Genomic DNA, 15,725 nt, shown 5'->3' with positions numbered 1-15,725 from the left:
AGACAGTCGCAGGATTTGAAGTCAAAGAAATACAACTTTATTAAAGCGTAAACAAAACAAAATAAAAAAAAAACAACCAAAAGAACTGCATAGGAAATGTTTAAAGTCCTCAGAGTACAGAGAGAGCTGCAGGTGGCCAATATATTATAGTCTCATCGGCCTTATTTAGACTGAAGACCTGACATCTGCGCTTCCATTCAGCGCAATGTGTGGGTGTGTGTTAGGAGGGCGTGCTGGAAAGCACACATTCACACACTCACACACAAACAGGTTAGACAGATTAACACGCACACACACAGAGCAGCTCAGATAATGAAAGCATCAGCAGCACTCATCTAAACTCGGCTGGCCACGCTGGCTCGCCCTGCCTCTTGGACTGAGAGGAGGATACATTCAGTGGATTTTCCGTTTAGATAACAGAGATGCAGCGCACAAACACAGCACTCGCCCCCCCCCCCCCTGCGCACAGCCAGGTGCTGGGAGAACAGGACACGGCAGGGGCAAGAAAGCTCATACAGGAAGAGCAGCCTGGGGGCCAAACACCGCCCGCCTCGGCTGACGTTTAAGCGGGTTGATAAACACCAACAGGTAAAGAGGTTTTTCCACAGCCTCCGCCCTGTTCCGTCGCGCTCCCAGCAGCTGGTGGCTGCAAGTGAGCATCTGCAAGATCCCATTTGACCCTTTACTTCACAAAATACATTCTAAAAGGGCCAACGAGCTTCGAGCGATGTGAGGCGTTTGTACTTTTTGTGAAAGAAAGAAAAAAAAACAATAAAACAAAAAATAAAGAGAGACGAATCAGGGCAGACTAATCAAAAAGGTTTTGTTTTTTCCAGATTGAGAAATAATTGGTTTCATAATATTCAAATGGACACGCAAAAAAGAATCAGACTAGTACTGAGAGTTCACTACATTATCACTACAGGACACGTTTCAATGAGACACCTGCAGCCCGGGGCTGCCAGGACCTACCTGAGTTTGGCTTTTTTTTTTTCCTTTCTATATTTTCAAACCTTTTTTTTTTGTTTGTTTTCCATTCTTTCTTTAGAGTTTACAATCATTTTAAAAGGAGGTCTATGACCTTGCACGTGTTACCTGGTGCAGCTCTGCATCTTTTCTCTTGAGTCTCGAGAGGCCAGAAATAACATGGTGGACATAAACCACGGGGGCACAAATTATTATTTTTGTGTGTGTGTGTGTGTGTGTGTGTGTGTGTGTGTGTGGGGGGGGGGGGGGGGGGGGGGGTGTGTACAAAAAAAAACCAAACCAAAACAGGGCCAAATATGTCGGAGTGCAGTCTAGTGAACACATCAGCCGTCACCTCACTTCCTGGATTTGAGGAGGGGAGGTGATTGCTGGTCTGTTCTGGAGAAATCTAGCTGCTTCTCACATGACACTCTGGAGTTCTTCACCGGGTCAAAGACAAAATGGCCGCTCTGTGGATTTATGTCGGAAGCTTTAACAAGCTCTTTAAATTACAGGGTTTTTTGTGAAAGGACAGTATGTTAACACGCCTACGCATTTTAAGCATATTACAGGGAGATAAGGGTCCAAGTCTAATTCCTCCCCTTGGCCCTCACCCTCCATTTTACAGAGGTGAGGACCCCCTTTTCTTTTAGAGATCAAGGAGTAGTGCTGATCTACCCTTCCTAATGGATCCCAACGCCCCGGTTAAAGGGCTACACGAACACTAGTCCTTGATCCCTATGACAAAGGGGTGGGGGCAGCTCGACTCTGCAAAACTGAGGGTTGGGGCCAAGGGGAGGAGCTGGAATGGGGGCAAAGAAAATGAAGCACTAATTTTCAAGTGTCACACCAAAACTCTGCCTCCGTCATCTCTCGGGAATTGAAGCATCGCTGGCTGAACAGGTTGTGCTCTGCAGAGCCTCTCGAGAGCAGGAAATACAATCGCAAAGGTCAAAAGGTTAATTCCATCCAACGCAAGCCTAACACGCACATACACATCTTTGGGTATACATTTGGAAAAACCATCCCAACAATCAGCTACCCACCCCATCTGAGTTTTTCAACACCTATTTGGGAGACACCAGTATAATACAAGGACTTTTAAAGCATGCAACAAAATGAAACACAAATAAAGGTTTAAAATAATTTTTTTTTCCTCTTTAAGATTGAAGACCAAAGGATCTCAAAGATAGAATTCTGCCATTTTAATTAAAACAGGGGAAAGGGAAGAAAAAAAAAAAAAAATCGGATGCAACACGAGTTAACATCTCAGAGTAATACTGAAAAGCAAAAAACAATCTTATTGGTTGAAACTCGGTGTTGCGTTCAAAGCAGCAGGGTCTGTGGACTCTGGCTGGCTCATCATCAACATGCCAACAGCTCTACTCAGTTAACAAACCAGCCTGCTGTCACACATTAGGCGCAATGCTCCGACGCGTTTGTTTAAACCACAGTCAGAATGGTCGAGTTCAGGCTCATTCTAATGTCCTCCGCAAACCAACATCCAGCATCCTAAAATCCACACTGAAATAATGGTTAATTGTGCTGAGATTCGAGGTAATTCATGTGCATTAAAAAAGACGGACGTGTGAAGTTGTTAACTCACTTTCGAAAAGACGCCACTTCCTCTATCAGCTCCTCGCCGCTGGCGCACAGTAACACAGTACAAGTGGAATCTGTATTGTGCATCATCATTATCATCATGAGGTAAAGACAAATGGGGCCCAGCCCTCTTAAGTGCATCCCATCAGAGGAGGAGGATTTATCCTCAGCTGCTCCGACTTAACATTTGCGTCAATGATATAATGGTCCAGTGACACTTCGTCTACAACAGCGGGGTCCAAATGCCAACCCGGTTTGGCACAGAACTCTCACAGATCATTTTGGCACGATGCTTTCAATCTGAAATATTTGGTATCTTGGTGATAAAAGGCATAATTAACCAGGCAGTTTACAGTAGATTCAGCAGAACAAAAGCTGTTGCAAGGGTTGCAAGCACGGAGTGGTAGTAATCATCACAGAAATTCCATTTCAACTCAAAACAGTGCCATGATCTTTGGTCCTTGAGGTGTGAGACATGTAATGGACTGTAACAAAAGAGGTATTCATTTGTGAGTTAAAAAAAACAAACAAAAAAAAACAAACCCTAAGGCATGCTTAAATAAGACTAGAATTGAGGTATTCAGAATGAGTAAGTTGAGGTATTTGAATGTTTAAATGCGCAGCAGCTATGAGGAACATACTTGAGGTATTCCGGAGTTGAGGTATAGAAGAAAAGGGGTGAAACGGAGGATATCTGATATAGGAGGACGTTGATCCTGATCATTTGCAGACAACCGTCACCTCAGAGGTGAGGACCAGTCTGAATGTTTATTGATAGATTCTTTGCCGGGCTGAGGAAATTGGCAGAATCTTAATTGTCTAGTGCTTCCAGAGGGACATAGAATGAGGGGTAAGGAGATTCGAAAACCCCTCAACGCTTTCATCACAAAGACTTAGTATCCACTGCTTTGGGTGGAGAGGCTAATCTGAGATGGTACTGAGTCTGTGGGCTAATATTGATTAAAAAAAAAAAACGATGGCATTGTTTGAAGAGCCGAGGCAACGGATGCGAGATGGACAAAGAGTTTCTCTTTGGAGCAGGCGTCTTCCGTTGTCTCAACAAACACCCGAACATTGACTCGCGCAGCCACGGCCTCGGTCTTTACAGGCAGGGAACACCCTGTGGCCCGTGCGCTCCGTTCTTCAAAGCCTAACGCAGACAGTGCGATGAACTCAACTCCACCAGTATCAGGAACTTAAGGCTTCTCGACAACTCAAATCATTTATTCATTTTATTTATTTTTTTAAAAGAAAGAAAAAGAATGTATTAACGAGGGATTTTAAGTTTCTTTAATTGCCAAATCTACAGTTGGCCGTTGTGCAGAAATTCTAACTTTGGTTTACTCTAGTAATGGGTCTGCAGACGTCCATCTTTAGAGGAATCGGTCTACTAACACTAAATCTGGAGGCATCTTCTTAACTCCAAGCATAAATAAATAGGGTCGGGCTTTGTTATGGTGCCCTCTCATTGGATTGGACTAAATCCTAGGCCCCAGGAGCCATAGGGCGCGGCTTTCAACCACATTCTAAATCCAAGAGACTGATATTTTAGGCCTTTAATTTGATGTCATTTCAGTCCTCTGGACGGCCAAAAATTTAAATGTCTACCTCTGAGGCTTTTGTGACACAGCTTGCCACATCTAAAAGGTCTCATTCAATAATTATAAATGATTAAATCTCTATGTTAAGATGTCTAATAGGTCCAGATCTCGAAGGTTTTGGCTCCAAGATCTTTCGCGGGTCTTCCTGTTTGAGAAGACGCTGCTCCCTTTGCATATAATTCTTTGTTTAAGTGACTGACTGGACAGTACTGACGCGTTACATTTTTCGACATTACCCTATCACTGTCCAGTCCTAAGAGACGTGTTTGGGAGATGCGGATCTAAAACTAGTGTGTCCGTCAACGGTCAAATAATTCCAACAACGACATATATCAGGGATCATTTCAGGGATGATTTTAGAGCTGATTTCCTAAAACTTTCTATTTGTCAATAAATTCATCTGATCAGCATTAGCCGGTGAAGCTAGAAAGAGAGCCTGATGAGCACTGATCATTTCAATCAGTCCCAACGATGACCTGAGCTCATTTTGATTCCATCAAGGTTTGGCATCTTCTTTACACAGTTTTCCTCGCCTATCGTGACACGTTAAACTCCACAGAGCCAAACGGAGACAAGGATCAACCTAAACAAGCAAAAAACTAAGTAGCCTAAAAACAGGATAATGACTCCAATAAGAATGAATCATGCAGCCTCTACAGCGCTCTGAGTATTGTCTCAGCAACAACATTCAGAAGGTTCACTTTAACTCGTATTTCAGAAATGCACAGCAAGAATTCCATTAATCCTGTGCAAATATCAATCCAAGAGTATTCTTTTTTTGTCTCTCTTAAATAACAAAGCATAGAGGTAGACTTTCTTCTTTGTAAAACTTCACGGACTAAAACCTCTGCTCAGTGACTATGAGTACATTCATAAAGAGCTAAATGAGGTAGGTATGGAGCAGAGGATACAAGATTTCAAGAAGTGAGAAATTCCCTGAGATGAATACCAAAGGAGGGCTGACGGAGAGAACCGAGAGCCACAGAGAGTCGGGAAGGGAAATATGGCTCTTTTTAAACTGATTATCAGTATGTGGAGGTCCACTTTGCTGTATACATTACACAGACGTGTTCTGGAGAAAGTGAAAATGAAGAAAATACTCTATAGTTTTCATTTCCCTTCGTTTCAGCATGCTCTCAGTCCTCTCTGAACGCACCTCCTTCTTGATGTTTCATTCTCTCACCTCCATTTCCTTCACTAAACAAAAAAGACTGCAAAAAGGACAAATGGAGGGAGAGAATGCAAAAATAGATTTTTTTTTCTTTTCTTTTCTTATTTTTCTTTTCTTATTTTTTTTCAGAACTTGAGGATGCGGTTGTTTCCAAAGTCAACGACCACAATGACTCCATCGGGCGTCACGGCCACACCAGAGGGGCGGTCCATCTGTCCGTAGCCACTCCCCTGCGTGCCAAATTTGCATAAGAAGTTTCCGTTCGCTTCGAATATTTGGATCCTGTGGTTGCGGGAGTCAGCCACGATGATGCGGTTCTCTTGGTCCACGGCGACGCCCTGGGGCCGCAGAAACTGCCCGTTACCGGTGCCTTCGGAGCCCAGGAAGCGAGCCGACTGACAGTCGGGCCGGATAACCAGGAGCCGGTGGTTGTTGAAGTCAGTCACCACCAGGTGGTCTTCGTGGTTAAAGGCCACTCCTCTGGGAGAGTCGAAGTGTTTCCACAGGGCCCCTTCAAAGCCGTACTTGTTGAGGAAAGAGCCGTCAGGGGCAAAGAGCTGCACGCGGTGGTTCCTGGTGTCGGAGACCAGGATTTTACCCTCAGAGTTGACAGCCACGTCCCAGGGATAGTTGAACTGCCCGTTCTTGGTGCCCTTTTCCCCAAACTTCAGCAGGAACTGGCCCTCAAAAGTAAACACCTGTCAGACAAAGCAAATGTGTTGAAGCACGACGTGTTTACATGTGGAGTGTACGAGAGTCAGCTTGAGGAGCTATGCATTAACCAACATATATACTTTTTTTTTCAGGCTTTTGTAAAGTAGACCATTTTCCCCAGCAATATTCTAATGGCCTTTAGATGTTAAACTAATATAACGCTTTTAAAATAGCTATGCAGGGGTGTGTTGATCATACGCGAGTGGGTTTTCATACCTGCACACGGTGATTGTCCTTATCAGCCACAACGATTCGCCTTTGACTGTCACATGCAACCCCAGCGGGACGGTCAAACTGACCGGGCCGAGAACCCAGGGAGCCAAATTTATGGTGGAACGTACCGCAAGGCTTGAATATCTGCGGAAAAAGAAACTTTGCCCATTGATTTGCTTTCAAAACAGACAGCAGAGCCTTCAGTAAGCAACAACACTGGAAACGCTTTAACCGCGTTAGACCAACTGGTTTGTGTGGTTCCAACAGAATCCTGCATGTTTCATGTAAACACAGCTAACTCCTTCATAAGGGAGAGGATTACACTAATATTATTAGTATCGCCACTTAAGCACACTTGTGTGGGACGAGCTGGAAAGCCTACGCCAGTGAAGCCATAATATTTACGACTGTTCCATTAGATTAGGTTCTGCATTTATTTCTCCATTTTATCATTAAAAAAAAAAAAATCCTTGCAGTAATGAGACCCGAGAGCGAATATAGTACACACAAGCAAGAGTGGAAGGAAGACGATACAGATGATATTTAGCCAAAGAAAAAGAAATGATATTAAATTAGCCTCTACCTGTATGCGGTTGTTGCTGCGATCAGCCACCACCACGTATCCCTCCTTGTCAACGCTGATGCCCCAGGGACGACACAGCTGCCCATCTCCCTCCCCCTCGCATCCAAAGGATGACACCTGGGAGCCGAGGGACCCATAGCTCCTGCCCGACTTCACCGTCACCTTGAAGGGACTGCCCTGGATGTGCTGGTTACACACCAACACAGACACCAGGTGCTCCCCCTCCGTTTTAGGGAGGTAGCTGACGGTGTAGGAGCCATTCTGGTGATCCGTCACCTCCACTGCGGACAGATTGCCATCTGCGACCGACATGACCAGTGCGGACATTGCATCCCCACCAGAAAGACGTGGTTCGCCATCGTGATCGTATCCTATTACGGAGAAGGAGGCAGGCTTGCCACGGAGCGCGGTTTTCAGACCCTCACCGTGAGCTTTGGTTACAGGGGCAAAGGCTCCGCTGCTGATCAGGCCCATGGACTGGATGGCTATGTACAGCGCCTGTGTGAACACGTACAGAATGAGTTGAGTGTAAGTATCACCGAGGTTACTAGTTTTTTGATCAGTTCAAACAGTGCCAGTACCCACCTGGTCTGGAGGAGTGAACATGAAGCGGTCGTCCTCCTGCGGCTGCAGCAGGCCCCGGAGGGCCTTGAGTTCGTTGATCTGGGTGAGCATCCTCTCCCTGGCCAGCAGCACATCGAGGTGGTGGCCTTCATCCAGTACCTGGCTGACAGCAGCGATCGTGCTATCTAATTTGGTCAGACTCTGGTGGAGTTTCTCCACCTGCAGGTACAAAGACTTGGCTTTCACCTGACGGATTTTCTCCACCTGGAAAAAGACGGAGAATGTGACTCGATGGGAGGAGAACCTGAGCACATGCAACTGTCGTTCCAAGAGACTGTTCAACAGCAAGAGAATTCAACTGATGGCAGATTGCACTGAGATGACCCACAGGTCACATGACACTCTGGCACGAAATGAAAAACAACAACAACACAGCAATAATGAGTGTCCTGGTTTAAAGCAGCGGCATCAACTTTGCAGTGTGTGGTTTCTACTATAAATCGATGTTGGAAGTTAAACCGAATGCAGAGAAATGCATCACGTCTCTTGGAATCCAACTGGGAACTACAGCCACTCTGCCCTCTGGGTGGCAGCAATGTGCGAAGCAGTCCAATTCACTTGAGAAGGAAAACAAAAGCTTTGGACTTGCAAACAGCTGCCAGCACACCAATTGCGACAAATGTTTTTAGTGTGCCGGTATTAAAACTGTTCTTACAGCATGTGGGTTAAATGAAGAAAAGGGGAGGTTGAAGTGGTTGTTAAAAGAAGCAGTCACCACTCTGACATTAGTTAAAACATTAAAGCTGACCTTAAGCTTTTGCCCAAGATTATTTACAGGGCAAAGAGAAAATATTTCTTCATGTCTTCAGTCTTGGCTTTAACAAAAGCCAACAAGGGTCAAGGCTTAAAAACTAGTTATAATCTGCTCATTGTTGGAGGAATGGAAAATAAATGGCACATGTCGTGTTTCTGAGAAGCCAGATCAGGTTACAGTAAAGTCACTGTGTATAAAGCCTTAAAGAGTGGGATACAACCCGAGGCACAGAGGCTGGACTCTCACCTCCCATCAACCAACAAAAAGAGTCCAACACAATAGCAGACTGCCTCTATGGTTAGGGAGGGACTCTGAAAGAAACAAAGAGTCCAGAAGAGAAGGCGCTGAACTGCAATTTGCATCTGTGAGACTAGAGTTACACTTTATGGTTGGTGAGAACAAAGACTGGAGTTAGGCTTTCTGACAGACACACTAGTTTTAGATCCTCAGCGGGGTGAAAGAATGGCCGTGTTGGTGTGTATTTCAGAGTTTCAGAGACTTCTTTCTCGGCCAGCACAACTTTGGGCAAACCGATTCACACAACAGCAAATATGAGACGCGCCCAGACAACGCTGACCGGCGTGTTACACTTTACCTACAAGCCTTATTGTAGCCAGCGCTGCGCCTGTCGTGTCACGGCCGTGAATCTCTGGAGCTTGTTATACAATGCTGACTCACTGAAGAGCAGCTTAATCAGGTTTAACTCCCCATTCCTCTGACACCACAAGCGTTCATCACGACGGCAACGGGAAACTCAAGCAGAGTCATTTTCAGTATCCAGACTGACTCAGAAGTTGTTTAATTTAACTTGCAAGTTTTTACCTCCTGAGCTGAGGACGTACCGGGCAGAAATAACAATTATGTCTATGTTCTTCCTTCAGTCCTGGTCACAGTGCTGGCAAATACATATGGGCTGTGCTTAAAACTCTGGTTAGTGCCAGAAAAACCCAAATGAACTCTACCAATTCTGCCAAGAAGAGTAGTCAAATATTCACCCAGCAATTTGAACCTTGACCAGACTCCTTTGGTAACCATCGACAAGCTTCTGGCAGAATTGTAAGGGACAACAAACGCGTTAGCCGAGCTACATTTAACCTGGCTTGCAAAAGCATTGGCTCTCTGGCATTGTTCCTGTTTTGCTTCTACATAGCCTGAAATTCCAACTTTTTTTAAAATCTTTCGGTAACAGTAGCAAACCACTTAAACCCTTTCAAACAGTTGGCTCTGCTCAAATAAAATCCGGATTTTTATAACGGCAGTCGACTGACAAAAAACAAACAACAAAAGAAAATAAATCACCATTCAAGTCATTTTAAGACTATGTCTGTGCGGAGAATTCAGCTGTGTTAGATGGACGACAATTTCCCACAGAAGAAGAAGAAGCCGAAGAGAAAAACACAGTCCAGAGCGTCAGACATACCTCACTAAATAACTCACTTCTGCTCCTCTGCATGAAAAGCCCGTGGCAAGGACGGTTGTCCATTTAAATAACCAAGTCGAGCTGTAACTGTGCTGAATTTGAGACACGACCTCCTGGAAAACATCCCAGTAGACACTTAGACCGTTACGTCTACACGCCACTAAATCCACAATGTCAGCAGGCCATTCCAAAGCACACAATAGGACGGCTTTAAACTGCCTTTGGCTGTTCGGTGCGAGCAAGCTAAAGGTGAACAACAGTGGCATAACCAGGGAGTCTCCCAAGCCATGAAAAGGGATTGTAATCTCTTTATTTGGTCAGGGATGAAAAGTAACTCTTGTAGTGGTGCAAATGGGATTAAAGAGGAGACGCGTGTAAAGTGAAAAGCCTCTGTGTGACATCCACAGACACACACCTACAAAACCGAATCATCTTTGTTAGTGCCTCAACAAGAAAAACTGCAGCACAGCACAAAGACACGTAAGCACAAAATACTGAAATACGTGGAGAATGAATTAACAACTGGATGCAACGCTAAAAATGAACCAATTTATCCATTTATTCTTTAAATGTCCCTCCTCTGTACTCTCCAGCTGTTGTAGAGTAATCAGAGAACCTTTGCAGGTGTGCGGATGAAACGTGAAGTCCATGGTGTGGAGAGTAAAGATGAAGGGAACCAGAACAGGTGCCAGCCGGGCCTGTTCTGTTCAAGCAAGTCAGACTCGTACCCGTTTCATGGTCGGTTGGTGAGGTTGTCAAAAATCCCCAAAAAAAGACCAGAACTGGTCCACCGCCTTGTCCTGTAGCCTGACCCCAATAAGCTGAGCACAGTTCTCCACTGGTGCCTCGCAGCTACGCGTCTAGATGTTGAAGCGTTTTGCTGCCACGTGTGGGCTGCTTTTTGCACCGTTGTTGTTTCTTAAGCTGGCGTTTCAGCCTCTTTGTTGTTATAAAACGGTTGTTGTCGGCCCCTCCTGGCTTTAGTCAGCTCCAGCTAACTTTAAACCAATCAAATTTCGGTCAGCCGAAGGCGTCGTCGCCTAAGCCTGTGTGTTGTTAGCTTTTTGGAGGGCCGCACACCTGTCGTCTGTGTTGGAAAAAACGAAAGGTCTCTGCTGATGGTGGAGGCTGAGTGTGCCACAACTTTTTCCAGCTAAACAAAAACAAAACTGAGGTAATTGTCTTTGGAGCCAAAGAGAAACGATTACAGGTCACCACAGAACTTCAATCTATACACCTAAAAACTACCAACCAGGCCAGAAATCTGGGTGTAGTGATGGACTCAGACCTAAATTTGGAAAAACACATTAAGGCAATAACAAAATCAGCCTACTATCACCTTAAGAATATATCGAGGTTAAAGGATCTGATCTGTCAGCAGGACCTGGAAAAACTAGTCCATGCATTCATCTTTAGTCGGCTTGATTACTGTAACAGCATCTTTACAGGTCTACCTAAAAAGTCAGTTAGACAACTGCAGCCCATTCAGAACTCTGCTGCTCGAGTCCTCACTAACACCAAAAAAGTGGAGCACATCAGTCCAGCTCTGAGGTCTTTACACCGGCTGCCTGTCCATCAGAGGATAGACTTTAAAGTTCTGATGCTGCTCTATAAAGCTCTGAATGGTCCAGGACCAGAATACATCAGTGACCTCCTGACCCAGTATAAACCTTTCAGACCCCTCAGGTCATCTGGATCCGGTCTTCTATCAGTTCCCAGAGTCAGAACCAGACATGGAGGAGCTGCATTCAGCTTCTATGCTCCACATGTCTGGAACAAACTCCCAGAAAGCCTCAGATCAGCTGACACACTCAGTGTATTTAAGTCCAGGTTGAAGACACACCTATTTTCAGCTGCGTTTGAATAAAGCTCAAAACTTAATCACATTTTAACTACTGATTTTATCTATTGTTTTTATTTAAACGGTCCAGAATACATGAATGACATGCTAGCAGAGTATAAACCCAGCAGAGCTATGAGCTTTGCTGACTCAGGTCAGATAGTGGAGGCCAGAGTTCAAACTAGACACGGTGAAGCAGCTTTTAGCTGTTATGCTGCACACAACTGGAACAAACTACCAGCAGAACTGAAATCAGCCACAACTGTAAGCACTTTTAAATCCAGGTTAAAAACATTTCTCTTTCGTGTGCTTATGGTTGAGTTTATATCTTTCTTTTTCCCCTCTTCTTTGATTGCTTTTAACTGTGTTTTTAATTTTTATTCTATTTTTTTCTCTTTAAATTGCTGCTTTATGCTGTTCTTTTAAATGCCTTGTATTTATGTAAAGCACATTGAGTTGCCTGTGGTATGAAATGCGCTGTATAAATAAAGATGCCTTGCCTTCTTTCTTTTTTGTTTAAAATTTAAATCGTGCTTTTTATTTCTCCTGTTTTAATGTCTCTGTAAAGCACTTTGAATCGCCTTGTAGTTGAATTGTGCTATACAAATAAACTTGCCTTGTCTTACAGACGGATCCCTCAGGGAACGGCCGTAAGAAGCACAGGCTGTTTGGTGTTTGAAGGCACTGGAAAAGCAAAGTTGCTACCTGTGCTTCCAGAGAAAGGGCAGCGGGCTGTTGTGGAAAAGGATGTCCAGGTGGAGATGGGGCAAACTAGCAGTGGGCTATTTGTGGCCAGAAATGCTTTTTTTTGCTTTTTTTTTTTAGGCTTTTAGGTTTTCCTTTAATGTCTTTAAAGGTATGGGACAGTGGTCTGTTACGATATCATTAATCCTGCTGTGAAAGGAATCATTTAGTTGGTTGAGTTGATGTGTCAAGCAAAAAAAAACAAAAAAAAAAACAACAACTCTGCCAGAACAAAATATTAACGTTTTACTTATCAGATTTCAGTCTTATGCCCACCTAGCTTGTTTTCTTTTTAAGTTTGTGTTTCAATGCGCCTTATAAGAACAAGAATATGCAGGTAGTTTAGTCTTAGACATATGCCAATCTACAGTATGTTGTTAGGAATTAGCCAACTTTTAGGGATTTGGAACATTGATCCAGAGGTTAAGGGTCTCAGGAATGAGGGTTTAGAGCATATTTGGTCCACAAATGTACTACATCTGTTACTTTGTTATACAACCGTGTGTTGTGCAGTTACAAATGAATTGAATGTCAAATAACTCATTCAACACATCTACACCTGGTGATGGGATTGGGACATTAAGGACTAAAGAACCTCTAAGAGAGAGGAAACATGTCTTTTCCTCCAAGCACAGACAAAGACAGCGTAGAATAACAATTTAGAGGGCGTTAGGAATTACACATATTCCTCCAACTACATATGCTAACTAAGGACATTGAGGAATGTGGATTATTTATTAACAACAAGTAGGAGCTTAAATTGGACTGCTATCCAGCTGATGTCTTCTTTATTTTGACAGGGCAAGAGACACTTGAAAAAGCCTTTTGATGCATGCAAAGTGAACTTTTTAGACACATTTGGAAGAAAGGCAAACATCCAAAAAACTGCCTTGAACTATCAAATCTTCCAACATCTGGGGAAAAAAACTAAAACAAAAAACCTCTCTTCTCCCAGATTAGTCTGATCTGCTGCTCAAATGTGAACATTTCAGTCCAAATTAAAGAGCTTGAAAATTGGTTTTGACAAAGAGAACATTAGGAAGCTTGGATATACAGCCCAAAGCTCGCTAATCTAAATAAAGACAACATAATTGTTACAAAGACAGAGTGGAATCAAAGACATTTGGCAAGTTCTTGATATGTGCCAAGAAGCTTATGAACTGCTCCTCTAAGCTCCCTCGTGTGGTGCATAAGAGAGCTCCTAATCTCCACAACATGCTGGTGGGAGCAGACCTTCCCCCTCCTCCGTGATCACATTTTTTCTCCAGCTTTGTCCCCTGTGGAAATTACCAATATGGTCATCCTTAACAATGCCATTTCCCAAGCAAAAAAATGACTCAGTCGGTGTTACTTTTTTTACAGTTGAAGTGGTCTGTGACTGCTTTGTCAACATCTGTTGCTGTGGCCGTGCACCGCCACCGCATTCTGTTACCATAAAGACTAAAGAAATAACAAATGGAGAAAGACGCTGTGTCTCAGACACATTTGGCTTCACATCTGCTCCTCAGCAGGAGGCCAGTCTTTCATTTGCATGTGTAGGCCGCTCAGCTAGTGGGATGGCAGAGAGGAATACCTTCACGTCATGGAAGACCTCAGGTCGTTTTAGATGGCAAACCACAGATGGCGAAATAGTACAACTTATTGGAATAAATCATTTGTACATCACGTTTATATAGACATTTTGTTTGTGGTCCCTAAAAATGGGATTGGTAGTAGCTTACCTTCCACAAAAGCTCACACTCCCTCTCCTCCAGCGCTTTCTTGTGTCTCAGGACAAGGGCCTTCACTTCAGTCTGCACCACCTTGGCCTTGATCTCCACCTGCTCTGCCATGGCCTGGACCTTCTCCATGCTTAGCTGAGAACAAACGACACAACGGGGCGGCAATCACTATGCGGCAAACAAAAGCTGGAACAACCGCGATTTCAAATAAAAGAAAATCCACAGGTCATGAATACAGAAGGAAAGCGTGGCAAAGGATCGGACGGGAAACGTCATATTTCTCAAAAGGGACACAGATGACCTCCAAAGCAGGAAGCAGAAGATCAGGAAACATTAAAAATAAAGGACACTGTATGAAACATCTTCCTGGCGAGCCAATGCAAAACTTCTTTCCCATTGTTTGTGGTCTATTCCTTTGTTACATTTGGTGGCTTATGTCAAGGAGGAAAGGAAATGTGGGTCAGGAATAGGAAGTCACTTCACACTGCACAAAATGATGAACTTCCTGCTGGAGCTGAACGATTTTCATTCGTCTTATTCAGAGTAGGCCCCGTGACATCGGTGAGAACACGACGTTTGAAGACGTTTTTCCACTCACAGAGCCATGGGAGCACTCAAAGTGAGCACTGAAAAGTGTCAGCTGTTCCAAATTCATGACTTGATACTTTGTCACCAAATTGTGACGAGTGTGTTTTATTTAGGGCTGGACGAGTCAACTCGTTATTATCGCGTTAACTCGTTAATTATTTAACGCCGATAAATATTTTATTGTGCATTAGCGCAGGTTTTGTTATTTATTTTATTATTGTAAAAGTCTGTTGCTCACAGGCTTTTAATTTGTAAAAGTCTGCTGCTGTCTGCTGTGGAACCGGAAAAGAAAGTAATAGGCGGATCCACCAAAAATTGAGAAGGGTACGGAACTTTTACTCGGCCATTTTCCTTTTAAAGTTCTTCCAGACGGCGGAGTCGACAGAACCAAAGTCATCTGTAAACACTGCCAAGTTGAATCGTCTTCTCAGCGTAGTAGTTCCAGTCTAAAATATCACTTAAAGGCAAAACACACAACTGATAGCAGCAAGTCATTCAAGGAAACAGACAGTGGAGCGAGGCTTCTACATAAAAACTACAGAAAGATGCTGATGTTAAAAGTGTGTTTGCACAACAAATGTTATGGCACTTTCATTCATATGGCAGCACATTTAAAATAAAACTAAATGCTAAAAGCTATACACTACTTTTGGATTCATTTTTGGATTTTGCGTACAAATGCGATTAATCGTGATTAATCAGGGAAATCATGTGATTAATTAGATTAGATTCAAGATTCAAGATTCAAGATTTATTGTCATTTGTACAGAGAGACACTGGGTCATGCTGTACATTGAAATTCTTGGTGACAAGGCGTCGCCAACAGCATTAAATAAAGATAAGTAGAAAAATTGTCCATAAAAAAAGACAAAACAAGTATAACTGTGCATAAAAAAAAAAAAATTAAAAATTTTAATCGTTGCCCAGCCCTAGTTTTATTAAAGGCAAAAACTAGATTTGGCTAACTAAATACAAAAAAAAAAAGTATCACATTGGTATCAAATTTCCTATGTTATCAAAATACATCAGTCAATACAATGCTTTACGTGCAAAGATACTTTTGGTGTCATTTCACAGGACGGTAATAAATAATGGGGCTTGACAGAGTCGACACAATGACATGAAAGGACAGATTTTATTACTACCTGCAGCACTAAAAAGCCTCAGTATCAAAATAAAGGTCT

General features: G+C 43.4%; 1 protein-coding gene across 2 annotated transcripts in view; it reads right to left on the bottom strand.

Moving 5' to 3' along the window:
- Positions 1–1,258: 1,258 nt before the first annotated feature.
- Positions 1,259–15,725, bottom strand: part of trim71 (tripartite motif containing 71, E3 ubiquitin protein ligase) — a 33,127-nt gene continuing 18,660 nt past the window's right edge. For both annotated transcript variants that reach the window (XM_075449925.1, XM_075449926.1), the window contains 5 exons: positions 13,954–14,088; positions 7,436–7,678; positions 6,851–7,348; positions 6,271–6,411; positions 1,259–6,038 (listed from right to left, as the gene is read on the bottom strand). In XM_075449925.1, coding sequence (XP_075306040.1) covers positions 5,466–6,038; positions 6,271–6,411; positions 6,851–7,348; positions 7,436–7,678; positions 13,954–14,088 — 1,590 coding nt within the window. In that variant the 3' untranslated portion in view covers positions 1,259–5,465. The remainder of the gene's footprint in view (positions 6,039–6,270; positions 6,412–6,850; positions 7,349–7,435; positions 7,679–13,953; positions 14,089–15,725) is intronic.

This window comes from Odontesthes bonariensis, chromosome 18 (genome assembly GCF_027942865.1).
Source record: "Odontesthes bonariensis isolate fOdoBon6 chromosome 18, fOdoBon6.hap1, whole genome shotgun sequence".
In the NCBI taxonomy this organism is placed as follows: Eukaryota; Metazoa; Chordata; class Actinopteri; order Atheriniformes; family Atherinopsidae; genus Odontesthes; species Odontesthes bonariensis.
This window is presented reverse-complemented; position numbering and strand designations above follow the sequence as displayed.